This window comes from Columba livia, chromosome W, assembly GCF_036013475.1.
Source record: "Columba livia isolate bColLiv1 breed racing homer chromosome W, bColLiv1.pat.W.v2, whole genome shotgun sequence".
Classification (NCBI taxonomy): domain Eukaryota; kingdom Metazoa; phylum Chordata; class Aves; order Columbiformes; family Columbidae; genus Columba; species Columba livia.
The window spans coordinates 7,203,880-7,216,838 of NC_088641.1; the positions used below are offsets into that span (position 1 = coordinate 7,203,880).

The window sequence follows — 12,959 nt, forward strand, 5'->3', positions numbered from 1 at the left end:
TGTTTACCAAAACATGTATCTGGTTCTCCAGGAAAATGCAGCTAATATGAAGGCTTTAGCTGACAGGCAAATTCACTAAAAGAGAAACTTGTTTTTTAACAAAACCAGGACAGTGCTCTTGATAATTCATCTTTGAAATACTTTGGTTCAATCTCTAGTCAGAGTGAAGTCATGCAACTAAAATAAGTTGCTGAAGGACCACATCCTTTCTTGTAACCGTGCAGAAAACAGCACACGGTGGCCGAACAGCCACGTTGTACGTCCGAAGGAAGAGGCGGAGCATCACCCTTCACCCCGCCCACCATGGGACAGCAAGAAGGGAGGGTGGGAGATTGTGAGCGTGGCCAGCGGAGAAGGGGCGAGGCTCTGCCCACTTACCTCCGTCGGGGAAACTAGAACAACAGCCAATGGGGAAGACGTCCCGCGGGGTTGAGGGACCACTGGCGCTGAGCTGCTGCAGTGCTGTCGCCGCTCATTAGCAGATTCTGACTCTCGTGACGCGCATGAAGTACCTGTGTAGTGGCACCAGGTATTATCTGTCACGGCGGCAGGTTGATGATCAGAGGCAGCAGTGGCGGGATTCCCCAGCAACGGGGCGCAGTGGGCACCAAGCAGAGAGAAAGTGATTCCTCTCTGTCCTCCGTCCCCACCCCCGCTGCCTCGGTCAGGATCCAGCGCATACTCCCCCCTCAGCGCCTTCCCTTTCTCCCTGTTGCTAAGATGGTTGATGGTGGGCAGTGAGGTGGAGCTGTTGCCGGCTGGTGCACGACGGGACAGGTGGGGTGGCTGACGGGACGGGACAGGACAGGAGCAGGGGAGTGGGGTGTGTGCATGGGAATCCGTGCAGCGCCATGTCCGCCTTCACCCTGGAGGAAACGCTGGAGGCTGACTGGGTGGCCGTGAGGCCTCAATCCTTCCAGGAGCGGGAGAAGCACAAATTCGTCTTCACCATGGCCTGGAACAAGATTGAGGGCAAGTTCACCATAACCTGCCACAACTGCATGGCGCAGCACCAGCGCAGTGGCTCCCGCGAGCTCTACCGCTGCGACCCCAAGGCCAGAACCTCCCCCAAGGCCAGCATCCCCATGGTGAACAGGGGCCCGGCCTGGGGTACGGGCTCCAGTCTGGCACGTGGCTTCTTGAATTTTCTCACCGAGATAGGGCTGTGGGACTCCAAGCAGGGCGCAGCGGCCGAGGCGCTGCCGAAGAGCCTGCTGCGCACCAAGAGTAGCCCGTCCCAGAGGTCACTGCGGGGCCCAGAGGCAGAATGTGTCACTGAAGAGATAGAAGCACTGGAGCTGGGGAAGGAGGAGGCCGTCTCCCTGTTGCTGCCACCCTCACCACTGCAGGCAGCCGAGTTGGCTGCTCCCAACATGGAGCCCATGGGGGAGGAGTGCACTTGGGCAGGCCTCTTCTCCTTCCAAGACTTGCGGGCTGTGCACTATCAGCTGTGTTCGGTGAACTCGGACCTGGAACCCTACCTGCCTGCTTTCCTTGAGGAGCCCTCGGGCGTGTGGGCGGTGGTGTTCAGAGCTCTGGAGCTATCCGAGCAGGAGATGGACGCTCTCTGCTACAAACTACAAGTTTACTTGCTCCGTAGCTTGGATACCTGTGGCTGGAAGATCCTTTCACAGGTGCTCTTCACTGAGACTGACGACCCCGAAGAGTATTATGAGAGCCTGAGTGAGCTGCGACAAAAGGGGTACGAGGAGGTGCTGCAGCGGGCCCGCAGGCAGATCCGGGAGGTGAGGCTGCCACATGGTCCAGATATCTCCACCTTAGTGTTACATTTTCCTTCCTCTGTGACATCTTTAGTTATAATCTCCAGCTGCTCCTCTCTACCTTCACAGAATCAATTTCTTTTAAGAAAATACTGATATTGTTTGTCATAGAATCCATTGCTTCATTTGCTTAGAATTGCAGAGTATTGCTAGGCATTTCTGAAGTAAATGTTATTCATACTTTCAGTTAAAGGACTGTTGTGGTTTAATCTGTTAGGCAGCTAAACACCACACAGCCCAGTTGGATGGGGGAAAGAATTGGAAAAAAGGTAAAACTCGTGGATTGGGATAAAGACAGTTTAATAGGACAGAAAAGGATGGGGAAAAAAGGAAAATAATAATGATAAAATAATATACAAAACAAGTGATGCGCAATGCAATTGCTCACCACCTGCTGACCAATGCCCCGCCAGTCCCTGAGCAGTGGGCACTGCCCCCTGGCCAACTCCCTCCAGTTTTTTGTTCAGCATGATGTCATATGGTATGAAATATCTCTTCGGCCAGTTTGGGTCAGCTGTCCTGTCTATGTCCCCTCCCAGCTTCTTGTGCACCCCCAGCCTCCTTGCTGGCAGGGTACTGTGAGAAACTGAAAAGTCCTTGACTTATCGCAAGCATTGCTCTGCAACAACTAAAACATCAGCGTGTTATCAACATTATTCTCATACTAAATCCAAAACACAGCATTATACCAGGCACTAGGGAGAAAATTAACTCTATCCTAGCTGAAACCAGGACAGCTACTGAATCAGTGTTTCATCTCTCACTTTAATTTACTATTCCACCTGTACTTGGAGTCTGCTTGTTAGCTGTTGGGAATGTTGGATTCCTGTAATTTTAAATTATTTTACCTCTTATTAGAGGAAAAGGGGAAGGGATTTGAGTGACATTGTCAACCAAAATAGTATCAAGGAGCATAGTGAATATGGAGAGTTTTCATTAATATAAAATTGTGCAAAAGACAAGTTAGAACTTCAAGACTTTGACTTAATATTTCAAATTATGCTTCTGTGGTTTATTACTGTTTCATATATCTCTTTTTCCAGGACAAATTCCTCTGTGCAGTTCCAATATTACTTGAGAAATGCTTGCAGTTTTTGTTGATTATGTTCTTTGGGGTGGAGAAGCAAAGTGAGCAACAAAACCTCTTGTGTTCATTGTTTCAGCACCCCTACTTGGCCATCTGTTGCTTTCCATAAGTTATAACAAACCAGTTTATTTTCACTACAGTTAATAATTGCTGCTCTTTGTAATAGGGATTTTTATCTCTGTCTCAATTATAAACCTTTTATAAGCCAGAAGAATGTTGCAAGTAGAAACAGTTCCAAGATGAAGAAAAATCACAGAATCGCAGAATGTTAGGGAGTGGAAGGGACCTCAAAAGATCATCTAGTCCAATCCCCCTGCCGGAGCAGGAAAAATATTTATAGAGGAAATGTATGACCTGGAATTAATTTCTACTCCATAATTTGCACTTTTGAAATAGCACATATTTTTATTTATTTAAATAAAACTATCAATTCTGAAATAACTTAAGAATAGTTAATTTATGATAAAGTAAAAACTTATATCTAAAGGAGTAAATATTGTTCTACCTCATTTTTGAAAACTAATAAACACTTGTTTGCAGCCCTTGTTCATTAGGTTTATGCCTGTTTTAAAAAACCAAAATTCCTCAGGTGCTTAGATAGAGGTCTGAGCTCCCAAATGGAGACATGATGCAGAATCAGTTAATGACCAGATTAAAAGATGTTATTATTTCAACAGAGAGGATGCCACTGAATCCTTATTTGGGATTTCAGCTTTTTGGCTAGTATTTCGAAAATCTTTGACTTTGTATCTAGAAGGCAGAAAAAATTATCTTCTGTACTCTTGTTACAACCATCATATTTTTATTTATCTAATCTGCAGCTGGAGTCATTAGCAGTTATTGCTAATTGTTACAAACTAGTCCTAAGTTAATAAATATTTTAAAGGCTTGGCATTTTAAGTGTCGCAAGTTGACACTTGACTCCTGCAAGCATCAAACCCAATAGTAAGGATACTGCGATATATTTTCAGATAAGCAGAATTAAATGTAGAGTGGTTCCCCTCCTCCCCTTTTCTGCAAATAATAAAAATTCAAGTCTCATGGATATTTTGTTTTCAGTGTTTCAGTGAGTTTCTGAAATGTTTTGTATATGTAAATATATGTTACAAACTAAACAATTATGACATGATACTCATGGAAGACATGGATGTAAGGTAGAGAAGGCTATATCAGTTGAGATTCTTTTACCCTTATAGCAGCAAGGATAATTAAATATGCAACATCTTAATAGTATAATGTGATTGCATATAATTTTAAATACATGCTTTAAAATGTCTTCTAGGAATTCAGTGTTTAAAGGATATTAGACCACATTATTGCAGTATTTGCTTCTCTCTTTAGTCTGTATATTAAAACCTTCTAAGTCCTAAGCAAAATAACAATTTACCTTTTAATTGGAAATCTTTTATCTTGTATCCTTCTATTTGGTATCTTTTTGAGTAAATGTTTATGTTTTTTCTACTGCTCTTCCCTTTTACTTCTGTTTTATAGGTAGCTGCAAATTGCTTCAGAGATGTATAGACTTGTGATTGTAGGTTAATTAGATTTTTGGCTACTGCCTTTGTTGTCAATCTTTTTGTGTTGTCTCTTTTCCAGTCTCAGTAGGATGCTTGTTTGGGGTTTTAAGTAATTGTTTTTCTTTTTTTTTTTTTTTTTTTCCCTTTCTACAGTGCACTTACAGCATACATATGTAGATAGACTTCAAGCATTGTTTTATTAATGCTTTGTTAGCTTGACAAGAGCTAGCTCAAGATGATGAATACAGCTGCTGTATCTGAAAATGTAGAATGCTTAAAAAATGTACATTTCTTCAAAACATGTACAAATGATATGTACACAAAGAAAAGGACATCTGGTTGAAAAATTAGGTCTTCCTTGACAGAACTTAAGTCTCACATGAATAAAATAATACATTCTATAGAATATAGCAATACCATTTATTAGAACTCTTAGTGACTTGAGACTTAATTTTTAGAAACTGAAGACAGCAGCTTGCCAGTCTCATAGTTCATTTCTCTATTTAAATACCTGGGAGGAGAAAAAAAAATGCAATATGTGCTCTGCTTAACTGTCTGAACTGGGATTGAGGAACCTTTTTTGTCTTCTAGCTGGGGGAGTATTCTGATGATGAGATTATTTTATTGGATATTCCTCTTCAAAACTGTAATTGTTTGTTTCCCTAGATGTAGAGAAAGACTTTATTTATCTTTTAAAGTTTTTCTAGTCGATAGGCAGTTGTATTTTCCTTGTGTTTAACTTTGTCTTCTTGCATATTTTTTCTCAATTTTCCCAGCATTATTTTCTTTCTCTTTAATGGAATATCCTACCTTCAAGGCCTTCAAGTCAATGCCTTTTAATACTGCTTTCTAGATCCAGTAACTATTTTTTTGCATCCATTTCTGGCTGAGAAAGTATTACACAGGCAGGTCTAGAATTTGAAAGCAGATTCTTTCTGATCACTACATCTTTTTACATTTCTTTCTATATGATGACAAGACACTGCTTGCAGATGATCAGTGAGGTTTATGTTGTTCTTTATATATGTAAATATTGCTATCACAGAGTTGTAGAAGCAGAGGTTTTCAGAAATGGCTGCACCTACTATTTTTCTTCTTTGGGGATGTGCTTTTAGAATCCCTTTTAATAATTAGTAGAAACATACCATTGCAGTGCACCAGGAAATTGCTGTTATTGGTGAAAACTTCAGCCAAAGTGGGGACTTAGTCCATCTAAAGACACATCTGTCAAACTTGTTTGTTTTTTCAGAAGATGGAAACTTATCCATAAGGAATATGGTAGGAAGAGAAGAAAGGTAGGATCACAGTATGACAGTATGTTTGGGATTGGAAGGGACCTCAGATGATCATCCAGTCCAATCCCCCTGCCAGAGCAGGAACGCCTAGATGAGGTCACACAGGAAGGTGTCCAGGTGGGTTTTGAATATCTCCAGGGAAGGAGACTCCACAACCTCCCTGGGCAGCCTGTTCCAGTGCTCCGTCACCCTCACTGAGAAGAAGTTTTTTCTCAAATTTAAGTGGAACCTCTTGTGTTCCAGCTTGATCCCATTACCCCTTGTCCTATCATTGTTTGCCACTGAGAAGAGCCTGGCTCCATCCTCATGGCACTCACCTTTTATATCCTTATAGACATTAATGAGGTCCCCCCTTAGTCTCCTCCAAACTAAAGAGACCCAGCTCCCTCAGCCTTTCCTCATAAGGGAGATGCTCCACTCCCTTAATCATCTTTGTTGCCCTACACTGGACTCTCTCCAGCAGTTCCCTGTCCTTCTTGAACTGAGGGGCCCAGAACTGGACACAATATTTTAGATGGGGTCTCACCAGGGCGGAGTAGAGGGGAAGGAGAACCTCTCTTGATCTACTAACCACCCCCCTTCTAATACACCCCAGGATGCCATTGGCCTTCCTGGCCACAAGGGCACAGTGCTGGCTCATGGTCATCCTGCTGTCCACCAGGACCCCCAGGTCTCTTTCCCCTACACTGCTTTCTAATAGGTCATTCCCCAGCCTATACTGGAACCTGGGGTTATTCCTGCCCAGATGCAAGACTCTACACTTTCCCTTGTTAAATTTCATTAGGTTATTCCCCACCCAACTCTCCAGCCTGTCCAGATCCCGCTGGATGGCAGCACAGCCTTCTGGCGTGTCAGCCACTCCTCCCAGCTTCGTGTCATCAGCAAACTTGCTGATAGTACACTCAATTCCCTCATCCAAATCGTTAATGAATATATTGAACAATATTGGCCCCAGTACTGACCCCTGAGGCACTCCACTAGATACTGGCCTCCAACTAGACTCCCACATGTTGCGAGATGCATCATTATCAATGACCTTGCATACCATTGCTATGTCTACCAAAAAATGTATCTAACTTTTCAGAAAATGCAGTTAATAAGAAGGCTTTAGCTGACAGGGAAATTCACTAAAAGAGAAACTTGTTTTTAACAAAACCAGGACAGTATGGTAAAAGTTATCAAATGTATCAATATTGTTTGTTTGTTTGTTTATCTTTTGGTTGGTTTTTGTTTGTTTGTTTGTTTTGTTACATATGGGGCTGTCATGTCCCGCCCTCAGGTATGAGTTGGGGGAGAAGTGACTCAGGTTCATGGGTCCCCTTTGGTTGGAAAACAGTACACACAGTACTTAATGTCCACAACCAAAATACTTTTCTTTTGCAGCTTGCCCCAAATGGTATATGATTTGGTGGCAGAAGGATTTACGTTATTGTAGGTTTGACTGGTAAACATTAAAAGTTTGCAGCATATGCGGGGCTGTAAATCTTATGTTACTATGTTACATATAAAAAGAAAAGCAAAAAGGTAGAAGTATGGGGAAGAAAGAATAGAAAGATTTCACCATCCTTATGATTCCGCTTTATGCATGATGGAGTTCATAGTCTCGGGTCCAGCCATGTGTGGCATCCTCTGGTGTCTTGTTCAGTTCATGTGGTGAGACTGGTGGGCAGAGTGGTCCTCAGGATGGTGGGTGGGCACCCCCAGTGCTTGCACAAGGTGAGCCTTTATAGCCCTCTGGGTTGCCTGCTTGCATATCTTCTGGTCTTTTGTGGAGGTGTTATTGTGAAGGAGAGGAAAGTCTGGGGGGAAGGGGTGATTGCGAAAGATCGACAAGTCTCAACAAGTCTCAGGCCATGTTGAAGGGGTCTCAGCTTTTCCCCTTTGTGCCATGCTGGGTGTATCAGAAGATGGAGCTATGTGCCTTCTAGCACATCCCCCACCTCCAGTATCCTCCAGCCAGCCTGGTCTATGGCTCCTTAGCTTGTCATTGATATGTAAATCGCAGTTCACCCTATATTGAATGTATCATCTCCTGTGGCTGGATGAACTGGTTTTGCCACAATGTTTTGGCCATTATCCTTATCACTACATGACAGGGGCAGATAAACATTACCCATTCAGAAAAAACTGAATGCTTAGTGTACTATTTTTTGTAAATTAGTTGCTCCTGAAAAGGTATTATAAAATACTTCCAGTTATTCAGCAAACTTTTTTATTGTTTCTGAAACTAAATTGAGTACCTCTGCTTTCAAAATGCATTTGTAGAAAACTCACAGAATCACAGAATCGACTGGGTTGGAAAAGACCTCAGAGATCATCGAGTCCAACCCTTGGTCCAACTCTAGTCCGTTTACTAGATCATGGAACTAAGTGCCATGCCCAATCTCAGTTTAAAAACCTCCAGGGACGGTGAGTCCACTATCTCCCTGGGCAGGCCATTCCAATGCCTGACCACTCTCTCTGTAAAGAATTTCTTTCTAATATCCAGCCTAAATTTCCCCTGGCAGAGTTTAAGCCCATGCCCCCTTGTCCTATTGCTAACTGCCTGGGAGAAGAGACCAATCCCCACCTGGCTATAACTTCCCTTCAGGTAGTTATAGAGAGTGATGAGGTCACCTCTAAGCCTCCTCTTCTCTAGACTAAACAACCCCAGCTCCCTCAGCCTCTCCCCATAGGTCTTGTGTTCAAGTCCCTTCACCAGTCGTGTTGCTCTTCTCTGGACCCGCTCCAGCACTTCAATGTCTTTCCTGAACTGAGGGGCCCAGAACTGAACACAATACTCCAGGTGTGGCCTCACCAATGCAGAGTACAGGGGAAGGACAGGATACCATTGTCCTTCTTGGCCACCTGGGCACACTGTTGGCTCATGTTGAGCTTCCTGTCAATTAGTACTCCCAGGTCCCTTTCTGCCTGACTGCTCTCCAGCCACTCTGTGCCCAGCCTGTAGCGCCGCAGGGGGTTGTTGTGGCCAAAGTGCAGGACCCGGCACTTGGCCTTATTGAACTTCATCCCACTGGAATCGGCCCATTTTTCCAGTCTATCCAGATCCCTCTGCAGAGCCCTCCTGCCTTCCAGCAGGTCGACACTCCCCCCCAACTTGGTGTCATCAGCAAATTTGCTGATGATGGTCTCAATCCCCTTATCTAAATCATCAATAAAGACATTAAACAGGACTGGACTCAACACTGACCCCTGGGGGACACCACTAGTGACTGGCCGCCAGCTAGATGCAGCCCCATTCACCAGCACTCTCTGGGCCCAGCCTTCCAGCCAGTTCTTAACCCAGCAGAGAGTGCACTTGTCCAAGCCATGGGCTACCAGCTTTTGCAGGAGTATATTATGGGAGACAGTGCCAAAGGCTTTGCTGAAGTCTAGATAGACCACATCCACGGCTTTCCCCTCATCCACCAGGTGAGTCACCTGATCATAAAAGGAGATCAGGTTGGTCAGATAGGACCTGCCCCTCCTAAACCCATGCTGGCTGGGTCTGATCCTTTGTCCATCCTGAAGGTGCTGTGTGATTCCATTCAGGATGATCTGCTCCATAACCCTGCCAGGCACGGAGGTCAGGCTGACAGGCCTGTAGTTGCCAGGGTCAGCTCTGCAGCCCTTTTTGTGGATTGGGGTAACACTCGCCAATTTCCAATCCTATGGGACCTCCCCAGTGAGCCAGGACTGTTGGAAGATGATGGAGAGCGGCTTGGCCAGCTCTTCCGCTAGCTCCCTCATCACCATAGGATGGATCCCGTCTGGTCTCATAGACTTGTGAGGATCCAGATGGCTCAGTAAGTCACCAGCTATTTCCTCCTGGAATACAAGGGGATTATTTGGATTCCTATCTCTGTCAACCACCTCCAGAGATGAGTTGTCCTGAGGGCCACCTGTCTTACTGGTAAAAACTGAGGCAAAGTAGGTATTAAGTACCTCAGCTTTCTCCTCATCTTTGTTAACTATATTTCCCTCAAAGTTCAATAGAGAATGGAGGTTTTCCTTGCCCCTCCTTTTGTTATTAACATATTTGAAGAAGGACTTTTTATTATCCCTGACAGAATTGGCCAAATTAAGTTCAAATTGCACTTTTGTTTCCCTGATTTTTTTTCTGCATGATCTAGCTATTTTAATAAATTCTTCATAAGTAGCCAGCCCTTTTTTCCACAGTCGGTAAAGTCTCTTTTTATTTCTGATTTCATTCAGAATCTCCCTGTTTAGCCAAGCCGGTTGTCTTCCCCGCCGGCTAGCCTTTTGGCACACTGGTATAGCCTGTTCCTGTGCACTCAAAACCACCTGCTTGAAGCATGTCCAACCCTCCTGGGCCCCCTTGTTTTTAAGCATTGTTTCCCAGGGTATACTCTGAACTAGACTTCTGAATAGGCAAAAAATCTGCCCTCCGAAAGTCCAGTGTAGAAGTTTTATTAATGGCTCTCCTTGCATCTCTGAGTATTGAAAATTCTGTGATTTCATGGTCGCTATGCCCCAGGCGGCCTCCAACCACTACATCTCCCACTAGCCCTTCTCTGTTTGTAAACAGCAGGTCTAGCGGGGCCTTATCCCTGGTAGGCTCGTTTAACAGCTGATGAAGGAAATTGTCCTCTATACACTCTAGGAACTTCCTAGACTGCCTCTTCTGTGCAGTATTGAGCTCCCAGCAGATATCTGGCAGGTTAAAGTCACACACAAGAACAAGAGCCGTCGATTTTGAGACATCTGCCAGCTGCTTGCAGAATAATTCATCTCCTTCATCGTCCTGGTTGGGCGGTCTATAACAGACACCCACGAGGATGTCAGCCTTGTTGGACTTCCCCCTGATTTTGGTCCACAGGCACTCAACCTTGTCACCGCTGACCTCAAGTTTAACAGAGTCAAATATTTATATGACCTTCTTTTGGAAAAAATGCTATTATATTGGTTTGAGAAAACTAGATGTTTCTTTTCCTTTTAAAAATGTTGTTTAAATAACCAATTAGCATTTGTTTGTGATGACTTGCAGACAACTTCTATGGGTCATCTAAAATGACTAGTAGCACAACTTTTCACATAAAAGCATTTCATCATGGCTTGTTTTCAGCTACTTTAGTGGAGAGGGTGTTATAAAGATTATTCAATAACTTAGAATCATAGATTGTTATGTTAGAGTGAACCTCTGTGGGTTTTCTAGTGGAACCCCATTCTTAAAGAAAAACTAATTTATATCAGGGCATGTTTTGGGTTTTGTTTTTTTTTTTTAAATGACCTTAAATAACACTGTGCTTTATATCTCTTTTAAGAAAAATTAAAAAAAAAAAGAAAAATAATCTATTGAGGGAGAAAATCTGTAGATCGGTTTTAGAAGTTTCTGAAAGTTTATAATTTTTCTTCATATAGCACTGTGGCATCAGAGACCAAATTCTTCAGCCTTTGGTAGTGTGATATTTGTTTATAATCATCAGATGTCAGAATTTTAAATTGTACTATTTTGTCACTTGAGAGTAGCATAGTTCAGCAAAAAGCCGTATGTGGGAGGACTTTAAAATTTCCAAATTGATAGAGGGAACTAACATTTTAAGGGTTAACCAACCACATAATGAGTGCCTACTAACAAACTAACACTTCAAGGGTTAGCTACACAGTAAGTGCCTAGTTTAGAGCTTTATGTAAACAATTATGTCAAGAAAAAACAGAATCCCATCGAATGCCAAGATAAGAAGTTTTACTGCACCTAGCTGTAACCTTGAGGAGACAAGATAAAGAAGATTTACAGCAAAAGGAGGGGCACCAGTCTGGTTTCAATCGACTTGGCAGCTTGGGTTCCAGCCAATTCAACATAATGAGCCAAAGGTAAAAAGTTCACTGTTACAAAGCTGAAGGAGCCTTCATCCAAAGACCTCTTCTCAAGACTGCACAGGTGCAACAGGGAGGTGTTAAGGAGGAGACTATGGAAATGATTACCTGGGAGTAATAAGAAGCGGGGAAAGGTTATGAATATGTATAGGCATTCTTGGGGTTATTATGAATATGTAACACTTTACTGTATTTAAACACACCTCTTATTGTTAGAAGGTGTGCATGAATGGTGCCCGACATCGAGTAAACATACCTGCTTTATAACCTTGCAATTTGTAAAGTTTTATGACTTTATGGGTTGTAAAGTTGTTTCCCCGCGTCAAAACTATTTGCAATATTGGAGCAGTTGCTGAAAAGTTGAATTAATAGATAAATTGCATGTGTTATTTCAGTTGTATTTTCTTATGCTGCTTTATCACACATGGATTTTATTTCTTCATAATATTTAATGTGTGCATGCTTTCCCCCTCATTTCTCCACGAAAACAGGAACAAAACCAACCCAAACAAGTAATACTGCCTGTTACAAATTTAAATTGCTCTCTTCTGAAATGTTGTGCTGTTCTGAAAGTGATTACTAGCTTGCCATTTACATTATATTTGCTGTTACAGTATGTCACGGAGGCACCCCGAGGTTAGTTTATTAAACCGGTGAGAAACAGGGTTTCAGCACTCCAAAAGTGACTTAAATACAGGTTCGGATATCAGTTGAGGAAAATTATTAAGGGGCAGCAACTAATACAACAGGCGGTCCACAGAGTGCATGCACGTGGCTTCACCAAAACAATGCCGGAGACGTCTCTGAGTCCGGGAGGAGTACACACTTGCCTGTACACAGTGTGGGATTATTTTAAAGAGATACACGTACTCGTAGTGAGTACGGAAAGTGTACACTCACAATTCTGCGAGGGTAAATTTATAACACACTCGCAATCCTGCGAGAGTTAATACACGTGCAAAAGTGCACGGAATATTACACGTGCTTATGTGGAAGCACGGGAGGAAAATACACTCGAGATTGTGCGAGGAAATAATTTATACACGTGCTCGTATTGAGCACGGAAAGTATAAATACACTCACAATCCTGCGAGGAGAAGTTTTACTCACACACGTGGCGGCAAGGCAAGCGGAGTCTCCATCCCGGGGGGGGCTCTCGGCAGCAGCATCTCGCTCGTGCTCCGAGAGACCTGCAACAATGGGCGGAGTCTCGACGAGAATCCCTTTTTTTATAGGCTGATCAGATCTGACTGTAGGCATTCCAGAAGCTTCTCTGCACCCCCACCCTGGCTGTGGGGTGCCCCTGAAGCCTCCAAACATCCCCTACACTGGCCACAGGCGCCCAGTGGCTCACTGGTGCCTTGGCACTCCCTTCTCCTAACGGCCCTGGCCAGGGTGCTCTGGGGCCAAACAAAAGAAGGTGTTAGCCTCAAACAGCAGAGAGAGAGGGAGATGTGCCTAA

General features: G+C 43.6%; 1 protein-coding gene across 1 annotated transcript in view; it reads left to right on the plus strand.

Annotated features, from left to right (window-relative positions):
• The first annotated feature begins 851 nt into the window (after positions 1-851).
• LOC135577210 (junction-mediating and -regulatory protein-like) overlaps positions 852-12,959 on the plus strand; it is a 138,771-nt gene continuing 126,663 nt past the window's right edge. The window contains 2 exon segments of the mRNA XM_065045106.1: positions 852-1,131; positions 1,189-1,745. Of these exon segments, the coding sequence (XP_064901178.1) occupies positions 852-1,131; positions 1,189-1,745 (837 nt within the window).